Source organism: Myodes glareolus, chromosome 18, assembly GCF_982192425.1.
Source record: "Myodes glareolus chromosome 18, mMyoGla1.1, whole genome shotgun sequence".
In the NCBI taxonomy this organism is placed as follows: domain Eukaryota; kingdom Metazoa; phylum Chordata; class Mammalia; order Rodentia; family Cricetidae; genus Myodes; species Myodes glareolus.
This window is the reverse complement of record NC_142043.1, coordinates 23,702,089-23,729,719: the sequence shown is the minus strand read 5'-3', so window position 1 is coordinate 23,729,719 and position 27,631 is coordinate 23,702,089. Positions and strand designations below refer to the sequence as shown.

Below are 27,631 nucleotides of genomic sequence, written 5' to 3'. Positions count from 1 at the left end.
AGACATTAATCAAAAACAGAGAGCAATCCATGGCTGTGAATTCATGACAATGTGGCTGAACCGGGGTAGGGCACAGCAAACTTGAACTTGTCCTAGCTCTAAACCTCCTATTTTCATGCTATGGCCTGAAAACAGCCACAGGGGCAGCATCTGGAGGTAACACAGCACACGGAAGTGGGATGAAGCTCTTTGAAAGCATCACTCCTAGAAAAACGCCATCATTTAACCTGCCTGGTGGTTATCGAGGAAGCGACTCATAAAGAGGTCTGTGCATGTCTTGGCAGTGCTAAAAGCCTCTGGGTAGGAGCGATGACTGCCAACAGTGACAAGAAATCCAGGGACTGCATGGACGCCAGGGCCAGTGGACAGTGCACAAAATACACTAACCAAAGCTTTAGCAAGAAGATCCAGGCAATGGGACGACCACTGGGAGTCTGGAGTTGTCATACTTTCTAGCATTCTAGAAGGAATGTGTATGTTTGTGCTCAGGAAAGATCCAAGAAGGCCCAGACTCCTGCCTGAGACTGCACAGGAAGGAATAAAAGCTAAAGCTAAGCTGAGAGTCACCCGCTGTGTTGCACTGCAGCCACACACGGAAATGCTCGGACAGTCTAAACTCACAGCTTGCAAGAATTTAAGAAAATCTCTATTAATTAGCACACTAACTGATAGGAGCTAGAGTGAACACACAGCAAAGAATAAAGACCTTGTGTAATTTATTCTTGAGGATTACTACAACAAATGCAAATAAAGGTAACCCCAAAACCCAAGGATATGACAAACAAACCAATAAACCATGAAAATAAATTCAAAACAAAAAAATATGGTAAATACAAAGAAGATAAAAGAATTAATAAGTATTCTGGGAAATCTAGCCTTTGATATTAACAGATAAAATCTTTAAATTTGATTACAACCTTAAAAAATTAAAATCAATACCTTAAAATGATGTTTTAGCAAATAAACAATACCAATGAAGACACAAATGCCACTAAAACGCAAACTGAAATGTTGAAGGGGAAAACAGGAAAACTGGAGTAAAAGTTCATCAGAAGAAGTCACAGCAGGTGTGAGCAGGCAGAAGAGGGAAGGAGGAAGCACAGTAGCTGAGGTGAGCCACACTGAGCCACACAAGGAAGCACAGTAACTGAGGTGAGCCACACTGAGCCACACAAGGAAGCACAGTAACTGAGGTGAGCCACACTGAGCAACACAAGGAACAAGCAACGAAGAGGACTGAACAGTTTTAAAGACACGTGGGCTAATAAAAACAATGGAATTTGAAGAAAAGAGGGCAAATATTTGAAGAAATAACGTCCAAATCTTTCTCAAACATGAAAACTATTACCTATATACTTAGAAAACTTCAAGTAGAATGAATCAAAGATACCATACCCGCCACACAATGAAAGGAATGAGTGAGTGGGGGGGAGCAGAAGAGAAGGAGGGAGATTGGGGAGGGAGAATACACCCTAAAGGATGAAGAGAAGGACTTTTTACAAGAGGCTGATGCGCATTCCTTCAGGTTCCACAGATAGAAGGCTGAAGACGAACCAGAGAAAGCCAAGGGATGAACAAAGAGCTCAGCTCAGTGGCAAAGAAGGTGAAAGGCACACAATACCCTTGTTCAACAGGCAAAACTATGAAACAAAAAGAACTACTTAAAATTTATACTGTCTGGGACTAGAGAGACAGTCAACAGTTAAGAGCACTGGGTTATATTCCAGCACCCATATGGTAGCTTAAAACCATCTTAATCTCTCGGTCAAGGGGATCTGATGCTCTCTTACATCCTTCAAGGACCAAACATGCTAATGGTGCATAGACATCTGTACAGGCAAACCACCCACAAACATAAATAATTAAATTAAAAAAATTGTAGAATCCTAGAAAGTCACCCACTATAAAACTGACATGAAAACTGAGATCTAAAAGGCTAATAAAAGGTATGTGTGTGTGCCTATTTTGTAAAAAATGAAAAATTCTGAACTTTACAGTGTATATGACCTAGGGATTTAGGCTATTTATAACATACTACTGTGTACTACTGTTATGTTATAAATGTATGCACATTCCCACCTTATGGATTTGTATCCTGAGGCCCTCACTCCAAAAGTGACCTTTGGGAGGTGGAGCTTTAGGAAGAAATGAGCAGGAATGTGGTTACATGGACGGACCCCTCACAACAGAACTGTATCCATGGAAGAATGAGAGATCAAAGATTTGCTCTCTGTACTGGGTAAGGACAAAAGAAAAAGGCAGACATGTTCACCCAGGAAACAACAACTAGGGGAACTGAACCCACCATCTTCCAGAACTCTAAGAAATGACTTCTGCTTAAGCATTGCAGACTGTTTTTAACACTTGCTCGGGCTTAGACAAATACACTGAACATGCACACAAAATGGGAAAGGGCAAAAACAAAACAATTTTTTTTAGTTGGAACATAATAATCTGTTAGGAAAATCATTATAGTTGTTGTTGCTGCTGTTGTATGTGTGTGTGTGATTAGACTGACTTTTTATTTACTAAAAGGGAGATAACAGAAATGGTAAATATGAGAAACTGAAGTGCAGACCTCAATACAGTACAGGTATCATGCTGTAGAAGAGGATGCAGACAACGTTTAAAAAGTAGCATTTAAATTTAAGAACAAAGCTTGGTTAAAAACAAAGACATATAGCCAAGAAGTTCCACACGAGCCTGAGTCTCTCTCCCCAGTGTTAACAATCACCAGTAGTTTACAGTCAGTCTTTCTCCTGAGAAAGTATGCTAGTGCCTGTGCAGGTAACTCACATACACTGTGAGTGAAAAGACAGCTCAGTCTTTAAGAGCCCTGTCTGCTCTCCCAGAAGACCCAGGTTCAATTCCCACACCCTAATTGTGGCTTATAAAGTAGCCTGTAGCTCTGGCTCCAGAGGATGGTCACAATTTTGGGGAAAAGGCTGTGGTGCACGGGCATCACGTGGGTAGAAAGAAGTGGCACTGCTGACCACCCTGTCAAGTCCCTTCTTCCTAAGCAAGTGACCAGACATCAGGCGTGCAGTATGAGGAGACTGGGACTGTGTGGGGCAGCAAAACTGAAGGAGTATGCTATCATTACTTCAAACATAAGCTCTTTATCACTCTCTTCACATCAGGTGTCTTTAAGAGTGCTTAGTAACCCACATAACGTCACGTCAATTCATTTGAAGAGTGTGAAAAGAATGGTAACTAGCCTTTGTTCTCCCTGTGTGCAGTGGCGGTAGGCATTCTGGACTGCCAATGGTCCCAGTTCTTGAACCGATGCTATATGTACTATGTTCATCAGTCACCAAGACTTCCTCACAGATCAAAGAAAGTCACATGGTTTCCATTGTTTAGTTTTGACAGGTCATATCAAGGGGAACGACGATTATGTGAACAGATTTGTGTTCTTTACATGTTACGAGTGGCCTCTAGTCCTGACAGGCCATATCAAAAGGAACTATGATTATGTGAACAGAATTATGCGCGTTCCATGTTAAGAATGGCCCCATTAATATGATTTTAAATGCTGAAATATAAAAGCTTTCAGTTCCACCACGTGTAATACTTCAAAGTTGCAAAATTTTGCATGGTGATATCAATGCAGCATCACTCAGCTCTTGAAGGCAGCTATTTTCCCTTGTTACCTACAAGAAGCAATTTATTTACTACACTATCACGCTAATGAAAGAGACTTCTATATAGCTGGAAGAAAGAGGGCAGGTAAAGATAAAGGTAAACCTGAGGAGGAAGAAGTAAGTAGAGGAGACATATACATCTTCTTATTTTCATCTCAGCCATGTTCAAAGACAGTACAAAGATCCTGGTGTATCCTTCAACCCAGTTCTCGAAGGGCTGCAGCTTACTTTGCTTTATTATTTTTGCCGTGTATACTTACGGAACAGTTTGAGGATTAATAATAGATAAAATGCTTTTTAGACATACGTATGTCTAAAAAAAAGCAATAATGTTTTTAACATAAGCACAATTCAGCCATAGAAGTCAGGAAATTAATACTGATATGACATGAACTTAGCCAAATCTGAAGCGCGTCACTCATGTCATTTACAGAAAAGCCATCTCCTCCAGTCTAAAAGGCAGCCCAGCATCTCACACTGCTCATGTCATTTTAGTAACCTTCAGTTTGGATCAAGTCCTAATTATTTTTTTCTCCATAACCTTGGCATTTTGAGAACAGGGCAATTATTTTATAGAATGTCCTTCAAGTTAAACTGTCGAGTATTTTTTTTTAAGAAACAGCTGAGGAATGTTCCTGAGTGCTTCGATTATATCATATTAGGAGGCACAATCAAGTCTATTTGTCCGACAACTGATGAGGATTCTCTTCTGTAAAAGTACCATTTTCCTTCTCTAACTAATACGTTTTGTGGTTTTATACTTGAGAAGAGGCAAAACTTTATCCTCAGCAACTGTTTGCCTTTAATTTTGGCATCTATAAGTCTCCTCCTAGAAACAGTACATGTTATCTGTTGAATTCTGTTTTCTAGCATGCTGGGTTTTTCTAATTTTTCTTATTTAATGAGCTTTATTTGGCTTATTCATTCACATCAATATAGACTCATAGATTTGTATTTTATTCATGGAGCTATTACCATTACTGTTACTATGTATACCATTCATATCATTACTCTGTATCTAAATGGTCCTACATTTACCCAGTGGTAGACCTCAAAAAGTTGGCTCCTTCCAGCATGTTATGTGAGCATTCTCCTTGCTGTCTGGAACAGGAAGCTGTTTTCAGCTCTTTGGCTCTCCCAGGCACAGGACTAGAATCAGGCATTTGCCCGGGTGGTCCTAGCTCCTTTTCATGGGGTCCATCAGGGATTGTCTATTAGAAAGCAAACCCTCTAGACAGGAGCCACTAACTGACCTGTCTCTTCCTCTTTGGTCTCAACTTTACTTTCTTATGTGGCTTTTATCTTTTGTTAGCTTTTTGGTAGTTTGAAATGTTGTGTTGGAGTTACATACCTTTTCACTCCCATTATCACTGATAACTGTGTTTTGGGCTATGTATTTCTCTGGTCATTGTTTTAAGTTGATTTTCTAGCACCGACAAAGACACGAAGCAACAGTCTGACAACTTGAAGAAACAGGATGAGTTCAACAATCAGAACGAACAGGAAGTGCTTCTTCCCGCAGTCTCTAGAAAGAGCCCGGTCCTCTTGATACATTTCTACTCCAGACTTGAGCACTCCTTATCAAATGTGTGAGTGCTTCAAATTTTAATTGTTTCAAGCTTTGGCAACTTATGTAAAGTTTACCACTGAGTATCTTTAACCCAAAAATAGAAAACGGAAATCTTACAAAATCTGAAATGTCTTGATTACCACAGACTACTAAATAGTAGGTCTGCAACATCTGGACAGGGGTGCTCAGGTAAACCATTGAGTTTTAGAAATTCTGCTGTCCACTCACTCAGGAGGTGTTGACCATAAGGTTAATTTTCAAGTGGAAGGGGCCTTAGTTTATTGATGTCGTTTAAATTTCTAGTTTCAATAAGCTATATTTAGAGCAATGTATGTACTATATCTACTTTATAGAATTTGCTGGTACTCTTCTTTCTGACCCAATTAACATTATAAATAATTTTCCACATGGACTTGGAGAAAAGGCATAGTCCCTATTATCCAGATGTAAAGTTCTGAAATATATATTGGTTATATTTGGGTTTTCTCTCTCTCTCAACATATATATATGTGTGTGTGTACACCATATATATACATACATACACACACACAAATATATCTACACACACATACATGTATGTATTTATGTGTGGGTGTTTTGCCTGCATGTATGACTGTGCACCACATGCATGCAGTACCCACCGAGGCCAGAAGGCCATGCCAGATTTCCTGGAATTCTTCAGATGGTTGAGCTGTTCTGTGGGTGCTGGGAAACAAATTAGGATCTTCTTGAAAAGTGGCCAGTGCTTTTAACTCTGAACCAACTCTCCAGCTCCCCCCACACTCCTCTGCAATACTGTTCACATGAAACACCTCACTGTGCACACGGGAGATGTTTCCTAACCACCTAGTACCATGTTACAATCTAGTTCTTGGATTCTTCCATGCCTTTTTCTTCATAAAACATAGTTGTTTGATTTCCATAACAAATATTCATAACTGCAACATTATCAACTTTTAAATTAAAATTCTGTTCATTTTCTATTTCAGCTATAGAAAAATTTTCAACACTCTGTAGGCAAAACCTATACCCAGTTAATTTTTTTCCCCTCTTTTAGCAGTTGTGGGTGGTCCATCTAGTCAGGATGTAGCTCTCATCTGCCTCATTCCTTAAAATCTCACAAGGCTAAAACCCAAGCTGTCAACAGAGCCACGGCCCTTTCTGGAGACCATAAGAAGGAAACACTTCACATTCATTCCCTTAGGTAGTAGAGTTGACACGTTCATCTCTTTACTGTATCATTTCTCTACCTATGATACTGCATCAAGTCATTCTTATGTGTTGGTGATCAATGTCATTTGTATGATTTCTGTCTGCTTTTAAGGTTCAAGTTGTTAGATTAAGACCACTCTGAAAGTCCCAGATAATCTCTGCCTTTAGAGGCCAATAATCTCAATCACATCCTCAAAGTCCCTTTACTTTAAGGTAAAGATATTCACAGTCTCAGGAAAGAGGTCATCAACAGCATCATCCTACTTCCTGACAAAAGTGTCTTTTTTTTCCCATTTGGTATTTTTTATTGGCTCTGACAGTCAAACATTATGATCAGTTTTTTTTCCATGGTTGATGCTTATCTGTCCTTAAATATCATCTTGTTTTTAGTCTTCTTGAGTTGCTGTTTTAAGTATAGCTCTTTTAAACAGCACATAGTTGGATCTTGCCTTGTGGTAAAAATTTGAAAATTGTTCTAACTGTGGGTGAGGTCATTCACATCGGTTGATATTACTAATATATTAAGTATACTAATAATATATAATATGTAAGTATATAATATATAAGTATAGACAGCTGTATGCATTTCTTACATTCTTTGCTTTATGTACCTAGACTATGTAAACTCTAAGAGAAAAACTAGAATAGTGGTCATAAAGAAATGGAATTATTTTTAGTGGGCAGAGTATTTTGTTTAGGAAATAAGATGGGGGAAGAACAGCGGTGATGATGGGTGTTCAAAATGATGACTGTACTATGGTCATTGGATATAGACTAAAAAATGGTACACCACTGTGGGACAAAGCTCTTGTACCCTGTAAAGTACTTGTCACTAGTATTGACTTAATAAGACGCTGATAGGCCAGTAGCTAGGCAGGAAGTATAGGCAGGGCAACCAGACTTAGGAGAATTCTGGGAAGAAGAAAGGCTCAGTGTGCAGTCACCACCCAGACATAGAGGCATGTTGCACTGAGAAAAGATACCAAGCCATGTGGTTAAACAAAGATTAGAATTACGGGTTAATTTAAGTAGTAAGAGTTAGTTAATAATAAGCCTGAGCTAATAGGCCAAACAGTTCATAATTAATATAATCCTGTATTTCTTTGAAGAAATTTCCATCTACAATAAACTTGAAAGTATAGAAATCAATCACAACTAAAGATTAAAAATGTCACTGGTAATATTATATAAGTATGTGCAGAAATAACAAAAACCTCAAATTATATTTAAACCAACCTAGATTACTCAGACCAGTGAGTATGTCAGAGCTTTAAGTGTGGTTTTGTTTTGTTTTTTTCTAGAAAAAGGTTTAAGTATTGATGAACAATAGACTATATACTTAGAAAAAATATTTTGTTATTATATATAGATTCTGACTAAAGGAACCTCTAACTTGTCTAACTTATTTGAATTAAATGCTTATTTTGTCTCAATAACAGAATAATTGTATTTCATTCAACTGTTGTATTTCAACAGTTGAAAAGTTTGCACATACAACTGTAGCAAGAGCAAGAGAAATAAAGGATGTATCCTACATTACTTCATTTAATTCCCATATGAAAACAAATACATGGCTCCATTCTAAAGAGGAACAAGCAGTTACATAGCTAACGAGGAGCACAGCAAGGATGGAACCACATACTAACTGCAAAGCCTGAGCTTGGAGTCATCACACTTTAGATGAGGTTTACATATCCTGGGGAGATGATGGATATGTAAAACCACAAGATCAACAGGCATCTTCATGGGAGAAAAAGCATTATTTTCGGGGAGGGGAGGGCAAAAATATCTCTGAATTTCTGAATATATATTTTATGATTAAAACAAATGGATTACAGAATAGAGCAAAAAGGCAATGCTAGTACCATATTTTGAGACAGAACATAATTTGAGCATGATGGTTCACGTGTGCAATACCAGAACTCAGGAAGGAGAGGCAGGCAGATTCCTGAGAGTTCAGAAACAAGCTGGTCTACATAGTGAGTTCAGGGCTAGCCAGGACTATATAGTAAGCACCTATCTAAAATAAATAATTAAATAAGTAAGTAGAACATCAGCAACTTTTGAAGTCAATTTCAGCACAAAATGAGCAGAGAAGATGTGAACCAACCTACCTAGACCTTATCAACAAGGCTGGCCTGGATGCTTATGTTTAAAAACACTAAACGAAAGGTAGGTTTCTATTTCTGAATTACATAAACTATAAACAAATGCTGAAATGATAAATAATGACTTTCATATCTCATTTAAAGAAAAACTGATGTGATTCTATCCTTGCCTTTTTGTTAAATTATTTGAAAAAAAAAAATCAGTCTATCCCCCAGGAAATTCCTTTAGACATTCCTGCCTTATTTCTGGCTAAGGATAGAATACTGGTAAGAATTCAGGCCACTATTCAGGAACAGCACGTTTATATAACAAATAGTAATGAATGTCGAGTTGGCTGGATTAGAAGTTTCAGATAGGAAATTGGAAAAAGGGGAAAATCAGCAACTGGAAATCTTTGAATTCATCATCATTTTCATCTACTGTCTATCACTGTGACAAAATATTTGACATAATAAACTTCTAAGGAAGAATGGTTTATTTTGGCTCATAGTTTTAATAAGAGTTTTGGTTCATGATCAGCTGGCCTCATGTTTTTTTTTTTTCTTTGACAAGACAACGTATCACAGACATGCAAGAAGCAAGCTGCTCACCTCACAGCTGTCAAGAGGTCCCAAATTTTGCCACAGGGCACCCTCCTGATGGTAGGACTCCCATGAAAACTTTGGAAAGTTTCATAGTCTCCCAAAAGTGTCAGAGTTGGACTCTAAGCCTCTATTAAATATCTGCTGGGGACACTTAGTCAAACCACAGGTCTTACATTAGAAGGGAACAAGTCAGGCTGTCTTTTAGCATAACTAAGAACAAAAATTTTCTAAGGAATCTACAATAAAGTTACTAGAACCGACAGTCCAGCCAGGTTGCATGGTAAAAGAAAAATTCTTAAATTTTACAAGTAAGTACTAAATAGTGAAAATTGAATACTAACAATACAGTTTTCAACAGGATAGAAAAAGAAGTGGAAGCATTTTTTCAAGTCTTTTTTTTTTTTAAACAATCTTTTCTCATTTTACATACCAATCTGCTATGGGACAATGGTCTTGTACCCTGTAATGATTTGTCACTTGTACTGGTTTAATAAAATGCTGATTGGCCAGTAGCCAGGCAGAAAGTATAGGCAAGGTGACCAGAACAGGAGAATTCTAGGAAGAGGAAAGGTTCAGTCTGCAGTCATCACTCAGACCAAGAGGAAGCAAGATGAGAAGGCCTCACTGATAAAAGGTATCGAGCCACATGGCGAAGACAGACAAGAATTATGGGCTAATTTAAGGTGTAAGAATTAGTTAATAAGAAAGTCTGAGTTACTAGGTCAATCAGTTTATAATTAATGTAGACCTCTGTGTGTTTCTTTGGGACTGAATGACTAAGGGGTGGAGTGGGACAGAAATCCCCACCAACACCAATCCCAGTTCCCCTTTCTTCCCCTCCCTCCACTCCACCACCTTTCCGCATCCTACCCCATCCCCTCCTCAGAGAGGGTAAGGCTTCCCATTGGGAGTCAACAAAGTCTAGCATATCACTTTGAGGCAAGATCAAGGCCCTCCCCACTGTATCTAGGCTAAGCAAGGTAATTCCAAAGAGAATAGGCTCCAAAAAGCCAGTTCAAGCACTGGGAATAAATCCTGGCCCCACAGACTAGCCCAGTCACATAACTGTCACCCACATTCAGAGGGCCTAGCCTGGTCTTATACTTGTTCTCCTGCTGTCAGTCTGGAGTAGATGAACTCCCACTAGCGTAGGTCAGCTGTTTGTGTGGGTTTCCACATCACACTTTTGACCCCTTTACTCATAATATCACTTCTCCCATCCTTTGACTGGACTCTGGGAGCTCGGCCCAGTGCTAGCTGTGGGTCTCTGAATCTGCTTCCATAAGTTGCTGGATTTTCAAGTTATTTTGAAGATATTATAATGAATATAAAAAACATTGACAGAGAGATATAAATAAATAGTTCACAAGCTAGAAATTCAGTAATGCTAAAACATTTCTCAACACATTACTTTTAGATCGTGCAAATTCAGAATAACCCTAGTAGACATTTCAACAGTTGTTACAGAATTCAAGATGGAAATTAAAATGATCTACCAATGTCAAAATAACTCTGAAAAAGGAAGATGAAATTGGAAAAAACTTCTGCCTGATTTCACGGCTGACTATGAAGTCTCATTAATGAAGCTTCAGTACAAGGACATCCAGAGCAGTAGGGCAGAGCTTGGGAACACTGGACAGATATCCCAAGAGAGTGAGAGCTGCCCAAGTTCAAGGAGGGAAAAACAATCTCCATGCAAACAGTGCTGGAACAGATGGGTACCAATATAAAAATAAACAAGTCACAAAATTAACTCAACATTAATCATATCTGAACTTGGAGTTAAACTATAGAATTTCTACAACAGAATGTAAGAGAAAATTACCTTAAGAGAGACAAAGATTTCTGGGAACATAGAACAAATGGGAAATAAATAATTTGGATTTCACCAAAATACAAGAAATATTTGCACAATAGTATTAAGATAAAATAATGCCACAAATCGGGAAAAGACACAAGCAGTGAATTTTTTTGATAAAATCCTTGACATAGAAAGCTTAATGATTTTATAAAATGTCATAGTAGAAAAACCCACTGATGATTACACACTGTAATACATACTGAGATTGTCACCACAAGTAAGAGTGATATATTAACTAAAACTATTAAATGAATAAAACCAGTGTACCAGTTGGAGGGAAAAAACCAATGGGCGGTTTCTCACAAAGTTAGCCATTAAACATTAGATGGAAAATCTTTCCTGCAAGGTATTTATCCACGAAAAATCAATGAAAACCCATACTTGCACAAAGATTTAGTCTCAAAAAGAAAATAAGCAAGATAAGCAAACTGCGATATGGACACATCAGATTACCTCTTGGCAGTAAAGCAGAGTGAATGATACAAAATGAAGCAACGTGGCTGGATACGGCAACAGTGCTGGGACTGGAGAGATATGTAGCTTAGTGGTCAAGCATGCTTGACTCCCAGCACCCATACTGGGAGCTCAGAGCACCTGTAAAACTCCTGCTCCAGAGACACAAAGGCTGCCTCTGGTTTCCAGGGGTGATTGTACACCCACGGCATGAAAAGAGATAACATAAATAAAGATAAATCTTAAAAAACATAGAGCACTGTGCTGTGGCAAAGCAGGCATTTCTGTGTTTCACATCTATGAAACTCTTGAGAGCTTAAACTAAACTGTGTCAGACCACTGTACCTGATCCGAGCTGCAGGGAACAGGGCACAAAGTTGATTTAAAGACATATGTGTGAGTTCTATGCATTGACATAGTTATTTGGCAAAAAAAAATATCAATCCATATACTTAACAAAATTGATTTGAAAATTCTAAACATATGTTCATTGAAAAAACATATGCATACATGAAGGCAGCTGATGACAGAGACTAGATTTTATTATAAATGTTCATTAGATGATACAAAGAATTTATTATTAAAGTTAAGATTTTTGGTACAAGATAAATCACCTTAGGAGAAAGGACCAGGGTGGGGTCCTTTAAAAACTTCATTCTGAGCTAAGTACATAGTTCAATGGCAGAGCACTTGCTTACCATACACAAGACTCTTAATCTCAGCCGCAGCCCCACAAAAGTATACAACCAAGCAAGCAAGCATTCCAAGAGACAGTCAGAGAGCTCAAGAAAGCATCCGCAGAGATGATCAGAGATGACCACTTAGAAGAATTAACTAATTTCATGGACAATATATTATTTTTAAAAAAAATCAAAAGAGTAGCTTTTAAGATAGTAAATAAAATACTAGCAAAATTCAACCTCTCTGACTCATTTTTTTTTGGCATTCTCTGAAACATTATCTTACTTTGTGTTTTTGAGACCGTCTCATCATGTAGTTCAGGCTGGCTTTGAACTCACAAGACTACAGTTGCAGTCTACCAAATATAGGAATTGGAGCATATGTCAGCCTACACCTAATAAGTCAGTCTATGTAATGCGCACCATAAATTCCAAACTGCATGTTACTGTATATAAAATTCTGACCTCTGAGAGTCCCCCAATGTAGAACACATGAACTTGGATATGCAGCTAACAGTGTCGATTACTTTCCAGAGTCACCATCACAGCCTTAGGTACCACAGTAGCGCGAACAGAAAGCGGGCAAACAATGGATTCCGAAAGGGAGTTTAAAGAACTGGTTCCCAGTTCTTTAACAGTGCTTTACATACTTCTAGATGCACATCTAACAAGGCAGGCTGTCACTGTCAGGCAGCTTCCTGAGACCTCGTATGCCTCCCCATTCTCCCATGTACAGCACAGTTCAAACCCACAAAATTTGCTACAAGCTTATTATACTACTTATTTTTACTTTCATTTGAATTTCCTAATGACACATTATAAGGAGTAAGTGGATCTCTGATGGTTGGTTATGTGCCTTTTCAAGCTACCAAACCACAGAGCAGTGACTCAAACCTGATTATTTCAACTCCAAAGTCCATGTTCTTAAGTTGCCTTGGTACAATACTGCCCAGGGAGAACTCAGCCTCTCTAAGAGGTCCTACATAAGCTTGCAAAATAGTGACAGGGTAATTTTTTTAAAACTCCATTTACCTTCAGGGGGCGCAGGGCACCACAAAATTTCGTCCACCAGCTGTTTTCAATGAATTCTAAGTGCCGGTCTCTTTTCCTAAGTGTTCGTAATCTTTCTTCACATTGCTTTAAGGTACGTCTATCCCTCGCAGGCAAAGGTCGACCGTCTTTGCTCTACAAACAATAGAACAAAATCAAGAGTTTCGTCTTTCAAATCCTTGAAGTCTCAACAAAATAATCAAGCAGCCTTTTTAAAGTTGGACACTCACAGGCGAACGCACAACTCAAACAATGTAACAGGCACAGTCTGGCCAGGGTCTGTGCTGAAAAGGAGCTCCCTGATGTGTGTTTCTGCAGTATTTCTAATACACGCTGAAGATATGTGAGCAGAAGGATTCATAAAAGCATTCCATAGAAACAAACCCAGAGAAGATAAGGAACACACCTGCTTTATTAGAAGCAGAGATATCTACTTGGGGCTCTATTTTAAAGACGCAAAGACACTACGAACAGGAGGATATCCATACTGTTGTATTAAGACACAAAACGTACACTCATGCTACTGCAGCCTCACTGTGAAAGAGCAAAGAGAAGGTAAGAGCTGAAGTACCTTTCAGAGACGCCTCCCACAGTAAGACATCCCCCCATAGTGTGCCAGGCCCTTCTGAAACCAACCAACCTCTTTCATAGCTTATCTCAATGGACCACTCCAATTGGAGTTCGGAAGTCCAGGATGTTGGACAGTGGAAGCAGGGCTCAAGGGGTTTCAGAGGGGAACGAAGCCTCCAACAGGAACCCAGCGGAGCCCATGCAGGTTCCATTTTGACAAGGAATCTGGCTGCATTCTGTCCAGGTGCTGAGAACTTGAGTAAAGTTAAGTTCCAAAGGAAAGGGCTGTGTCGTGTGGTAAAGAAAGTTTTAAGACAGCATACCCTTCATGCTGGGACAGGACGACTGTTCAATCTTCCTAGCTTATGCTGAGCAGACGGAGCATCCAGATAGGAAAAAGGAAGACTTTGGGGAGAAGGGAGCACGAAGAGCTCAAAGTTGTGACCAAGATGGATACAGACAAACGCCGGTAAGTTTTTCTGGGAACAGCACCACTACAGAGCAATCACAGACTCACACTGGCTGGTAGGAAAGGGGCTGGAAGGAAACTCTGCCCATTGAGAATTCCAAGAAGTAATATTTCCAATCCATTTGAATGATGATGCCTGAAAGATAGCTCCTTCAGGGCATTGTGCTGGGAAATGGCCATCAAAGGAAGTGCCTTCCTAGGTTGTCAAAGATACAAAGAGGCCACTGCACATGTGGGCCAGGGACCAGGCTGTATCTTGGGCTGGCATCAGAAGGTGGTACTCACAATCGTGATTTCCAAGCCTGCAATCTGCAAGAGTAGATTATGAGGCTTACAGCAATGTTCAGAAAGTCACAGAGGTCTGGCAATAAGTAGCAGGGATGGTATTTCTGCAGAGAGCTCCTAAGCAGGGTTCTCCCAGAGCTGTGAAGGGAAAGCCTAAGCTGGAATGGAAACCCCAGGATATTGGAGCTGCCAGAAGTGTGAGACATCTGCTGGGCAAAGCCAAGTTGTGGATACTGAGTAGAACCAAACCAAAAGAGCCCGCATGTGACATGTGCCACCAGTAACACGGCAGGAAGAGCAGAGCCACCTAAGCTCACTCTGAGAAATGAGATGATGGCACCATGAGCCCTAGAAGCCAAACCTGGAACTTTGGGTTTGGTGCCTGCCCACTTTCCTTGCTATCTTTCTGTTCATCCTTGTTGCAATGGAGACGTTAACCCTATGCCACTGTATGGTGGATTTATCAACCTGACTTTATAACTTTACAAGGTCTCATAGTGAAGAGATTGCATCATTCTTCTTCAAGACTTTGGCACTGTGGCAGCATCAGCACTGTTAACATGCCAGGGACTCTGACAAAACAGACTAGTTCCATTTCACAGTATGAGATGGGGTAGACTGCTATGGGTTACAGGGATCTTTTGGGGCATCATGTTTATAAAGGCTGGACTTTTGATGGTTAATTTCACTGTGAATTTACTGAGTTAGGAAAAAATGTCCGGCCTTGATAAGACACATTTTGGGACATCTATGAGGACTACTCTAAGGATGAAGTGAGGAAGAAAAGGCAGCACTACCCCATGGTGATGAAAAAGGAGGCAGTCAGCTCTGTACCAGCATGTTCTCTGTGCCGTGCCCGGATGAGAGATGCAGACTCACATCCCTGAATACAGAAGGAGCTGCTCCACGACCTGCTAGACGGTTCAGTGAGGACGGGTGCTGCCAAGCCTGACAACCTGACTTCAGTCCCCAAAACTCACACGGTGAAAGAAGATAACTGACGCCCATAAGCTGTGCTTTGACTTCACACATGTGCTATGCATGTGCCTATCACCCCGCCCCTGCCAGATAATGGATAAAAAGAAAAGAGTTGCTTGGCTAACACACATGCCAAGCCGACAGACACACTGTACCTTGAAGCTGAGTACTGAGTAAGCCCTTCTTGTTGTTAAAATAAATCCGTAATATGTTATTTGAAGACAACATAAAAAGAAAAATAGCTATCATGTTCTTAGAAATACTTTTACATCACACAAAATTAAAAGTAACATTAAACTGCTCAACAAATACCCAAATTTGAACCTAAGAGAGGCAACAAAACACATTACAAATAAAATCCGGGTGATTAAAACTGGAAAAGTCTTGGCCATAAGCAAGCAGCAGGCTATTTTTAGTTGTTAAAACACCAACAGAAATTCTCAAATTGCCATTATCCTATATACGGCATAGAAAACTAACAATAAGGACATAATCCTTGAAGTACTTGGTACACAGATTCAAACAATGTAAGAAGTTCTGGGTTTGTCCATGGCAAACACACATCAGGATGGACAAGGTAAACCACGCTTCCAATGACAAGACGGGAACTCACTTTTGATCGAATCGTTTGAATGTGCTGCTCCACTTCCTCAATGTCCTCAGTGTTTTCCAGGCGCTCATAGGCAGCATTTCTCGTGCCTTTTATCAGGTTTAAAGGTAAGGCTGACATGCCATATGCCTGGAAGGAAACACACAGCTCTTACCAAAGCTACTCAAAATATTTTATACACATTTCAGGTTCAAAACTGGTGTTCTTAGAGTGATAACTTAAAAGTGAGCAGTAGTGAACAAGTAAACTTGGTTACCTAGCAATGTGCCCACTTGGCTCTGAGCACACTCACCATCTCGGATTTCTTGTATTTACTCCAGTTAGACGTACACAGGTATGTTTCTAAACGAATTAGTCCGACTTTATCAGAGTGGTAAGATACAACTTCAGACTAATAATGTTAAAATAGTATGAGTTAATACAAAAGATAAAAAAAATATTTTTATTAGTATAAAAATAATTTTCTCCAATTACAAGGAGTAAACCTTTAGAATATATTCCTGATATTTTATGAATAGACTAATTATCTATATACAACTTAATATCCTATGTACAAATAACCAAACTTTTTACTAATCTTCATATATATTTCAACAATTAATTTTCATCATTAAAAATAAACACAGCACCCAGTTCCATATTCCATTCCCAAATGGTATTTTTTATTATACCTACCAACATAAAACTCAATGGCATTTGTTATGTGTTAGGTTTCAAACTCAGGACAAATGGCTGAGGGGCCTTCTTCACACACCAAAGCAAACCTGGCCTCCAGGTTCTCCCGCGCCCTCAGTCCCTACCTATGACAGGGCCCTCCAGGCTGGCACACCAATCCCCTACCCTAAAACTCTCCAGTCCAGGGGACTGGGTTTCTCTTCCCTGTATAATCCAACTGTTGTGGTTGTCCACTCTCTGTACCTTTGGGTGTCCTGGCTGCTGCTGCACACGGCTCCCCTTCCCTTCCCTCACATGGCGTGGGTTCAGGGTCATGTCCACTCTGTACTCTCGCAGAGGTTCCTGCCTCTGGCTGTTTTCTACATATGAACCTTCCCCTCCATCATACTTAGGAACAGTCATGTTCCTCTTCTTTTTTTTTATTTCTTTATTTCCTTCACTATGTGGTCATTATTCAGAGACACATTAAGTAGTTAAGAAGCATGGACAACTATCACCTTGTGGTTGCAACAGCAGACTCTGTTGTCATCTAAAATCTTTTTCACGTTTCTTCTATGCATACAACCACAGTACCTTACTCGTTCTCCCCATAGCTAGGAAGGGGCACGAATTGGGCTCCTCACTCCGTGCTGAACAGCTCTGAGTTTTTTAACATGGTAACTCCAGTACCGCTGCGGTAGGAATCTATTGCTTTAGTCATCATTTATGACATGCTCCCAATTCAGCCTGCTGTCACAGCGCTGCCTATGAACATTTTCCTGACTGTTCTGCTGCTCTGACTTAGTTCAAGTTCATCTTCTAAGTGCTTCAAAGTGATCGCGCTCTACCCACACCAGACTATGTTATCTTCTAATTAATAACCTTTAAGAGTCTCCAGGACTCAAGAGGAGATCACTCAAAATCTTCTCACAGGAGAGGATTCTGGGAAAGTGCTTTGAGGGTCAATGCAGAAGATAAGGAGAAAAACAGTATGTAGTATCCTCAACTGCTATAACCAGAGCGGTTCTCCTCGTCCATCCATTTTTAACACACACACACCTTCTCCAACTCTCACTAAAGATTGTATTAAAAAGGAGTTTTACTAATTTTTAACATGAACTAGAGCTCTTGTGGCAATCTTGCATTTCCATCATCTTGTTACCCTGACCCCCCAATTGCTCACCACTCTGAAAACACTCCAGTGACCCACTCCAAACTCTGCTCTGTCACTCTATAATACATGCATGGCCCTCCCTAGGATGCCACTTATTACCCTGCCTCATGAAAGAAGATCAGTGCATTTTAAGTCAGCTTAATTACGCCATGCCTGAGAAACTTGCCCTGATTTGCAAATGTGTCTTGCTTATAATACACAACAATGTGTAGTTAACATTATTGGTCTGCCAAACTTGGCTAATCAGACTTCTAAGCTAGGGCTAAGTAACAAGCGCAGAGACTATTTGATATGTTCAGATGAGGTCCCAATTCTTTTCCTTCATCTTTATTCTAAAACATTTAGTAAGCTGATAAAAGAATTTGCCTATGAGGATAGTACTTGATTAAAAACCTTCAGAAGAGAGACCTCTTAACATGGAGTTATTTTCTTACACACACTGATGTGCTTAGTAGAAGAACTAATGTGAGCTGCTCAGTAGCATCATGGAAAAAACTTAAAAAATAAAAAGATTCCTATGGTAATGACCTGTTTGAAGAGGACACCAGGGGACTCCACCTTTCTTTGAAGTCTCACAGAAGGTACTAAATACAAGACAGTAACCACTACCTGGACACCCAGCTTTGGCTTGCTTCTAAATTACATGTTTAAGCTTCAATGATTATTAAAAATTTATCTCTAATGTCTAGATTTTTGTAAGCTTGAAATAAACATTTTAAAATATTAAGGTTTCTAAATAATTTTTTGAATTTAACTTCATACTTCGTGGGGGGGGCGATGTACAAAGCACTTTTATTGCTTACTACTGCCCTCCAGTGGATTTCTAGGAAACTGACAAGTTTAACATGATAAGCCTTTAAAATGCTTGTAGGTTAGCCCTAATTGCCTCCAATTTTTGTTGTTTTGCTTTGCTTCCAAAAATAAGTCAACAACCAAAGTGTTTAAAAACATTATGCAGAAAGTTCAAACATTTCTTCCATCTTATTTCCCTGCTCAGTTTAGGATGGAAACTTTTTTATATATGTTACTCCTTCCTTAGAATGATATTTTCAACTCAAAATTCTTAGATTTTTGCTAAGGTTGGACAACAACGAGGACATGGAAAATAAACAAACATTCCCCATACACTGTAAAACCAGTAATTCAGGACACACGTGCTGTGATTTAGGTCTTCCTTACAAGGACACATACATTGTCTCCTCATTCCCGTAGGGAAGGCTGACTATGTCCTGACACTGACACTCTTCTAACTGCCGAGACAGAGTCGTGACACAGCAGTGTCCCTAGCAAACGCAATGCAGTCCTGGTTACAGAATAGTCACCTTCCTTGCGCTACATGCATCGCTGGTATAAAGTACTGAGTTTAACTGCCACCTGCATATCTAAGATGGTCTTAGGCACGACATAGAAACAGTCCAGACAGAGCGGAGGAGAGCAAAGGAACACAGAGTAAAATAAACATTCACTACAACAAACAGCTGCATGGCTTTTTGTAGAGCAACGGTGAAGTGTTCTGCGTTCTTAGAAGGGGCGAGACTCAGTTAGAAGTTGTTTTGCACATACATACATACATATATATGGATATAGATATATAGCTAGGCAGACAGACAGAGATGGGTATATATTTTTCTTTTTAAGTAATGCCTTAATGGTGAGACAAAAAAAACAACCCAACAATGTAAATTCACTGACTGGTGCATTAGCAGCCTCAAAGCAGATCCCAAACATGAGCGTAGAATAATGCAAACCAGATACATTATGAATTCTCGATAGCATAAAAGAAAATACTGTACTACACATGGCCACTAATAGCCAATCTATAGTAAATGTACATAGAGTAGGATAACATATGACATATTTAAAGTCCCCTGATGAGTATGCAGTTAGTGATCTTGTCTCTAAGCACACCACTGGCCATATTATGCACGGAAATATTTTAATTTAACATTTCCCCACGTGGTGGCACCAAGAAAATTTACAATATCTACATAGATATGTATCCCCAGAGGTTTCATTTGTTAAATTTGAAAGGTATCAGCTCCTTTTTCAACTTAAACTTAAAATAATAAGCAGATTAAACTAGTTTTTCATTCTCTAAAAACTGAGTGTGTAAGATTACATAGCTAATCCTTATGACATAAAACAATGTCAGAAGCAAAGAGAAAATTTAATAATCAACTAGTCTCTAAACTAAATTAAATACATAATATATATGAAATTTATATATATATATATATAAAACATAGTTTAAACATATATGAAAACCACACATTGTTGGTTTAGAAATGACTGTGAATTCAATATAAAAATTATTTATGAATTCTGGAGGAGACACCATTTCCTGTCTAGCTGACTGTCTAGTCAGGGTCATAGCAGTCTACCTCTTTGTCTGCCATGCTTTCTTTCATACTACATGTCAGAAGCTGGCCAATCAAGCCCTTCCATATAAGGTTGGAAACCTCTGTAGATCAATTGTAAACAAATATAATTAGTAACATTAATTACCTATTTACACTAAAGGTGCCATCTACAAATGATTGTGGGGTTATTTTTGTTTTTTGTTTATAATTTCCAAAAGAACTGGCGTGTTTCTGACTAGACTTTAATATTAAGATTACTGGCCCATTTCTACCAGGAAAGCAAGTGATCAGATAGGAGATGTCATATAAAACCCACACAAACTAACTCAGCTCTACATGCTTTCCTTCCTTCCACTGCCAATATCGGTGATAAAACGAGTCAAGCCCTGGGTTAGGTGTGAAATATTATTTCACTGTGCTCCAAGCATATTTCTAGTGCTATTGAAATGATATTTATTCTTTTTCTATATCCGCCCAATTCCAACTAACCATCAACTATGGATACATCTCTGACTTGCACATATTTGAATAATTCATTTTCTCACTGTTCATGATATAATTGCTTTGTGCATGTTTTTAGTTTTAGAGAGAAAAGAAAGAAGTAGAAATTGTAGTTTGGTGTAGACAAAACTAAATAGTCAGCAAAGTTAACAACAACTATTTCACAGGTGGTCAGTGGATTGTATCTTGTTACACTGTTTAGTTAAACTATCACACTGAATTTCTGGAATATTATTCACCTTGACCACTAAGAAATGGCGATGACAGAGTAGTTAGGGAAGTCTTGAATGCGAGATTCATAGTAAGAACCTCCATTTTATTAAAGAAAATCTGTGACTCCTAGGCTACTCCTCAGAAACCTCTTCCTTGACCTGGGGACCTCAGAGCCTTCCTTTCTACTCTGCAGGTCCTCGGTGCCCTCTAGGTCCCAATCCTAGTAATAAGTGCTACTCTGGTTACTTTAACACTATTGTGAAGGTCACTCTTTTGTGTGTGAGAAAAACTGCTTTAAGAATATTTCAATTCAACATGATCATTTGGTTTAAATGATTAAATGAAAAAATTTCAAAGTTTTATTTTGAACAACATGAAACATTAGTTAAATATATTTTTCTATGGGCTGGAGAGATAGCTCAGCATTAAGAACACTGGCTGCTCTTGCAGAGGACCCATGTCTGATCCCTAAGACCCACAAGGCAGGTCACAATTATCTACAATTTCCGTTCCAGGAGAGCTGGTTCCCTCTTCTGGCTTTTGCAGGCGGCCGAACACAGTGGTACACATACATGCAGGCAATACATCCACACATAAAATAAAGTTAGTGAATTAAAAACATCTATTTCTCTCTATCATAACACTGCTCCTGCAGGAAGCTGTCTTTCAAATGGGCTTAGTGACTTCCCTTACTTTCCTCCTAACTCACAAATTACAAGTTAGGAATCACCTGACACCCCCCGACACACACACACACACACACACCCATAGTCTCATTTGAAGGACATCTGCGTAGCAAATAGCCTTGGCAGATACAGGCAGTGTGTTTCTTTGGAAGAAGGGAGTCATGTTTACTATCCATATAATGATTCAGCGTTCCTGAGCTGGAACTCCTATTCTGCAAAGCATCCCACCTCATGTTTTCTCTGATTCTACACACAGTTGCTGGTGGAAACTGAAACCCAGGAAACCTGAACAAGGCAACATCAAGTCTATGGAGCACTGCTAATTGGTTAACAAAATCTTTTGTCTCTGACATGGAAGTCTCCCATAATCTCAAGAATCCAGAGAAATGCAGCAGACTCCAAGCAGGGTGACTCCTAGACCTTATAGAGCTCCTGACAGTGGCATTACACATTGGTTTTCTCTTGTGTCTATTTGTTTCTCCTGACTAATCTTTCATCTGTTGTTTGTCTCATTTCCCCATAAATTACCCAGGACTTCTATAAACAACACCTCAAACTTCACAAACACCTGTGAAACTTCTCCTAGTCCCATCTAATCTAGAAGATACAAACTCAAGAAGGTTAAGAAACTAACTCAAAATCAGTACGTCAGACCAGCCAGAGAACAGTGGCCCCAGGTCTAACTCCTGATTGGGTTACAATTTGTGACTTCTCTGCAAAAAGACAAATAACTAACAAGCTATAAACATACTCTGTGAGGCAGACAGACTACCCACTACTAGCAGATGGCAAATTCCTTATGCATAATACATTAAAACATAGAAAACTGAAAATGAATAATAAAACTAAGTACCCAAATAAGCACCTCAAGATGTTAAAGATATATGCATGTTTATTAGGCTAATTTTTTAAAAAAAATATCTTTATACATTATCTCTCTCTCTCTCTCTCTCTCTGTGTGTGTGTGTGTGTGTGTGTGTGTGTGTGTGTGTGTGTGTGTGTGTATTTGGACACGTATGTAGATAATTAGTTCCAGAAATCAAATTCAGAATCTGTTAGTCTTGGTGGCAGATACTTTTACCCACTGAACAATCGTGCCAATCCAAGGTCTTTTAATGATGTGTGTAACAAAACATGAATGATCATGTAACATGACTTGATTCTGCTATGAGAGTAACAGCCCATCTCTTTTATGCCTAAAGAAAGATATCCAAAAGTGTTTCCAAAAGAACAGTATTTCCCATCTTTACAAGAATCAGGAATGCTCTATGAATAATTTTATTAATCTCAAAAGCTTCCAGATCATTTAGATGCTGTTTATACAGTTCAGTGGGGAAGGGGGTAAGATAGAGCATCGACTATGGCCCTTTTCTTCTTTATCTGACCCAACCACAGAGCAATGTGTATACATAGTAGTCATCTGCCGTGCCTTGCTATTTCAAGGACACTGGAACAAAATCAGAAAGCTAGAAAATACAGCACCAGGCTCTACAGACTGGAGGAGTGTCAGTGTCTGGTTGTAAAAGTACATGTGCAGACAGAATAAATCTATAAGCTAGTAACATAGTGGCCTACGGTTCTGGGGTCTGGCACGTACCAACACTAAATCCACTTACTGCACAGGATAGAACTAGTTGTAATTCATTCACAAGTTATAAGATTCATTTCTCAGTACTAATTGTGCAAACATATAACTGTGACCAAGTTACTGAAAATTTATCATCCTCTCAATCTCTTAATTTGAAGAGCGAAGGACGGTGCGTAGATGACTGAAGTGCAAGATGAGCGGGCGCAAAGGATGCTGCTGTGCGGAGCTCAGACCCCCACTGCACTTACTGTGTACGTGATGGCTGCCAACATCCCAATCAAGGTCAGAGAACTGATAGAAAATGACAGCGCAGCTAAGCCATCTGCGGAAAATGAAAACACACAGTTAATGTACATCTTTACTACTCTAATGTTTATATTTATTACAGCAATGTAAAATATATAAATAAGGATCCTTAGGCATTATGAAGGAATAAAACAAATAAATATTACTGTGTCCTTCAAGTGCTAATCCTATTCAAGAGAGGACTTTCTAAAGAAGTCTTTATAAATTGATCTGCACACAATCCTTTAGATCAGCTAAGAATTCCTTTCCTTCACCTTTTAAAATTATAAAAAAAAAAACCCAGTTTAATTGTTGGACCTAAAAAGAAATCAGTAAACTATTAGATGCATAAGAAGACGACAAAAGGATTGCCTGGAGCTTGTCCTCTGTGTCCACGTGTGCGTGTGGAGGTGGAGGTACAATGTCCACACTCTGTCTTCCTCTGTGGTCTGCACGTTGGTCTTTCATTGAACCTGAAGTTCAGCAATTCATCTACACTGACTAGCCAGCAAGCCTGGGGGCTCGTCCTGTCTCCAGTCAGTTGTGAGGTTACAGACCTTTTATGCTGGTGGCCAGGATCCATACTTATGTCCTCATGCCCACTGAGGTGCCATCTCCCCAGCCCATGCCTGGACTACCTAGGAATACCCTACCCTTCTCTTTTTTCTGCCTTCCTTTAGTTGTGATAATTTGGGGTTAATTTTTCCTTAACTTGAAAATATTATTTTATATGTAGCCTAAAATCTTTAGAGTTTATTTCATTTTTTTCAAGATTTACTTTTAAATTTTATTTAAATTAATTGTTTTGAGAATTTCATGAGTACTGTATTTACATTTCCGCCTGTCCCTCCAATTCTGCGCATGCCTCCAGTCTCCAAACCCGCTCAAGTTCTGATCTCTTCTATTATTACATGCATATACAGGTTACTAAGTTCATTCACTGTTGCTCTTGTGTACATGCACTTAGGGATGACCTCCTGAAACTGGATCACCTAGCAGGGGCTCATTCCTGGATAACGATCCACTTCTCTCAGCAGCTATCCATTACCTAGCTCTGTATCCAGGGGTGGGCCTGGGAAATGCCCCTAATGCACTGTCACCTCAACTGGTATTGCCATTGTGGAGGTTAAAACCCTACCAACCAAATAAATTAGAAATGCTGTCTAGCAAGTTATGAAGGTCAAGAGCGAGAGTCTACAGTGGAACAAAACTGTATCAGGTCACATAAAGAAATACTACGGAATATAGCTATTATTAACTGAGAATGATATTTCCTTGATAAAATAGGATCAATGAACTGGGAATGGACATAAACAGATTCTATTGACTGAGAAGTTGTGGCATAGTTATACAATCTATTACTTTGCTACAAAAAACAATTATATAAATTAATCTTAAAGCACTGTTCGGTGAAAGAAGCCAGATATATACGAAAATGGCAATATATTGATAATACTTTTAAACAAGTAAGGTAATATATAGTTTAATAAATTACATCATGGGAGGTGATATTAACTGAATAGTACACTAAGCGATTTTTGCTGTTGGACTTGTTCAACACCCTGACTAAACTCAGATATGCACACACATATTTACATAACATGCATGTGCACAATATGTTTGTTTTAGAACATATTTAAACATACATTTGAAACAGTTAAATGTACTTGATCTAACATATACAAAAAGTGGGATGGGAGAAATGAAACTAGAAACTCTTGAGTAGAGACTGAAGAGACGGTTCAGTAGTTAAGAGCACTGGCTGCTCTTCCAAAAGACCCAGGTTCAATCCCAGCACCCGCACAGCAGCTCACAAGCATATGTAACTCCCGTTCCTAGGAAAAAGATTTCCTCTCTGGCCTTCATGCTACCAGGCATGTATGTGGTGCACAGACATACATACATACATGCAAAATACCCATACACACAAGAAAGTACAGCTGGATAATGAAATTAGACTTTAAAATATATTATAGCTAGATTATGTAAAATGTGGCATTTTAGATTTAATATAAAATAAAACCGAGACTAAAGAGAGACAAAATTGTAAGAGAATGACAAAAATCAAGAATGCTACCGGCTAAGCACTGATGTTTGGGGCAGAAAAGCAACCCAAAACTGTAAAGGAGTTAGCAGCAAGAAAAGCAGTGGCCAGTGCAGCCGTCGGGTCAAGGCCACAAACCCACAGTGACTGCAGCAGTGCCAGTCCCACTGTCCTTACTCTTGCTGTCGCCAGGAGACACTAAGGGACTTTGGTGTATAAGATGAAGCATCAAGTGAAAGTCGAGAAAATTACAAGTTTCATGGCAGATCCCACGGCACAGTTTAATCATTATTTAATGCGCCTTATGGGTAAGAAACAAGAAGGCTGATCAAAGGATGTACAGGACTATGAGAGAGCAAACACAAAGCAAGAACACCTCCGTACAGCATTTATAAAAGTTAGGAAGCTACCTTTGTTTAGAATTAGTTGATATGTTCAAACACACACACAAAGTTTTGAGTAATATTTTTACTGTTTTAACCTAACTTCTCTTTCTAATAATAAAGCTATTTTTCGAAAACTAAGGAACTCTTTAAATGTAGCCACCTGAACTTGCCAATTCCTCCCCCTTAAAATAGTGGTTCGCAGGATGGAGCGATGTCTCAGCAGCTCATAGCTCTTACAGCTCTTGCCGAGGACCAGAGTTCAGTTCCCAGCGCCGACACAGGGCTGTAAGTGGCTGCTCACCACCATCTGTAACAACGTCTCTGCCCTCACCTGTATTCATGTGCACATACCCATGCCCTCCGCACATACGCATACAACTAGAGAGTCTTAAAGAATTCTTTAACTATTAACCTATTCTCTATGACCTAGGCTTTGTTTTGTTAGAATTCCAAGAAAAGCAATCCTGATGTGTTCTGGTGACATAAATCTACAGCCAAACATTATTTAATTCATATGAAACATGTAATTTACATTCTCAATGAAATACTACTTCATCTTTAATAGCATCATAGAGCATTCTATTAAAAATGTAAAATAAAAATCAATATGCCACCATCATACTTCTTTAACATATTATTCTGTTATCATAAAGAATTAAAGACCACATTAAAATAATAAGTCCATTAAAATACTTTGCACATTAAAGTTTCTTTATAACATGGTAACTTCATGCAAAATTGAAGAATCTATTATGTATTACCTACATAATAGCTGGAAGGCAGCTTGAACCTCCTCATTTAAGTAAAGAATGGTAGAATTAAGTTCCTAGGAAAATAAAAACTTGCTAATTTTCATAAGTTCCCAAAAAACACAGACAAGAATTACTTGAGAAAATGTTTTCAATACTTACGACTACTGCCAAGTTCTTCAAACAGGAACTTCACCTTTTCCCACTCGGTAGAATTCTTGTTGCTGGGAAGATTCAGTGGCACAAAAGCACTAAAGGAAAAGATAACTCTGTTTAAACGCCTCAAAGGAAGTTACAGAAAACCGAGAGGTCTGAAACTCAATTTTCAAGATTTTTAAAGAAAAATCAATTTTTCCAAAAGCTAGTCCTGTACAGACACAGAGGTATGGGGAGTTTCTCATCTACGTACTAACTGTATACTAACCTGTACGAACACAGAGGTATGGGGGTTCCTCATCTACGTACACTAACCTGTATGGACACAGAGGTATGGGGGTTCCTCATCTATGTACTAACTGTATACTCATCTGTACGGGCACAGAGGTCTGGGGGTTCCTCATCTACGTACTAACTGTATACTAACCTGTACGGCCACAGAGGTATGGGGGTTTCTCATCTATGTACTAACTGTATCACATATTTATTCTGACCCATGATATAAGAAAAATTCTATGGTGAATCATCAGAAAAATAAATAATACAATCATTTCAAAATATTTATATGTAAACTGAAACAAATGCATCACAATAAACAGTAAATATTAAACAGTGAAACTAGAGATGGCTTTTTGTTTTTCTTCTTTTCAATATCTTTCAAGATCCTACTCAATACAAATAATAAATACATTTGTCTTTTGCTTTCTAATCTACAAGTGAGAGGAGCTCACTCAAACAGAAACACAACTACAAGAGCTTA

The 27,631-nt window shown here is 38.9% G+C and overlaps 1 protein-coding gene across 1 annotated transcript in view; it reads right to left on the bottom strand.

Moving 5' to 3' along the window:
* Lmbrd1 (LMBR1 domain containing 1) overlaps positions 1 to 27,631 on the bottom strand; it is a 91,050-nt gene that overhangs the window by 20,784 nt on the left and 42,635 nt on the right. The window contains exons 6-9 of the mRNA XM_048430444.3: positions 26,878 to 26,966; positions 23,500 to 23,573; positions 16,079 to 16,204; positions 13,146 to 13,298 (exon numbers count right to left, since the gene is read on the bottom strand). Of these exons, the coding sequence (XP_048286401.3) occupies positions 13,146 to 13,298; positions 16,079 to 16,204; positions 23,500 to 23,573; positions 26,878 to 26,966 (442 nt within the window). The remainder of the gene's footprint in view (positions 1 to 13,145; positions 13,299 to 16,078; positions 16,205 to 23,499; positions 23,574 to 26,877; positions 26,967 to 27,631) is intronic.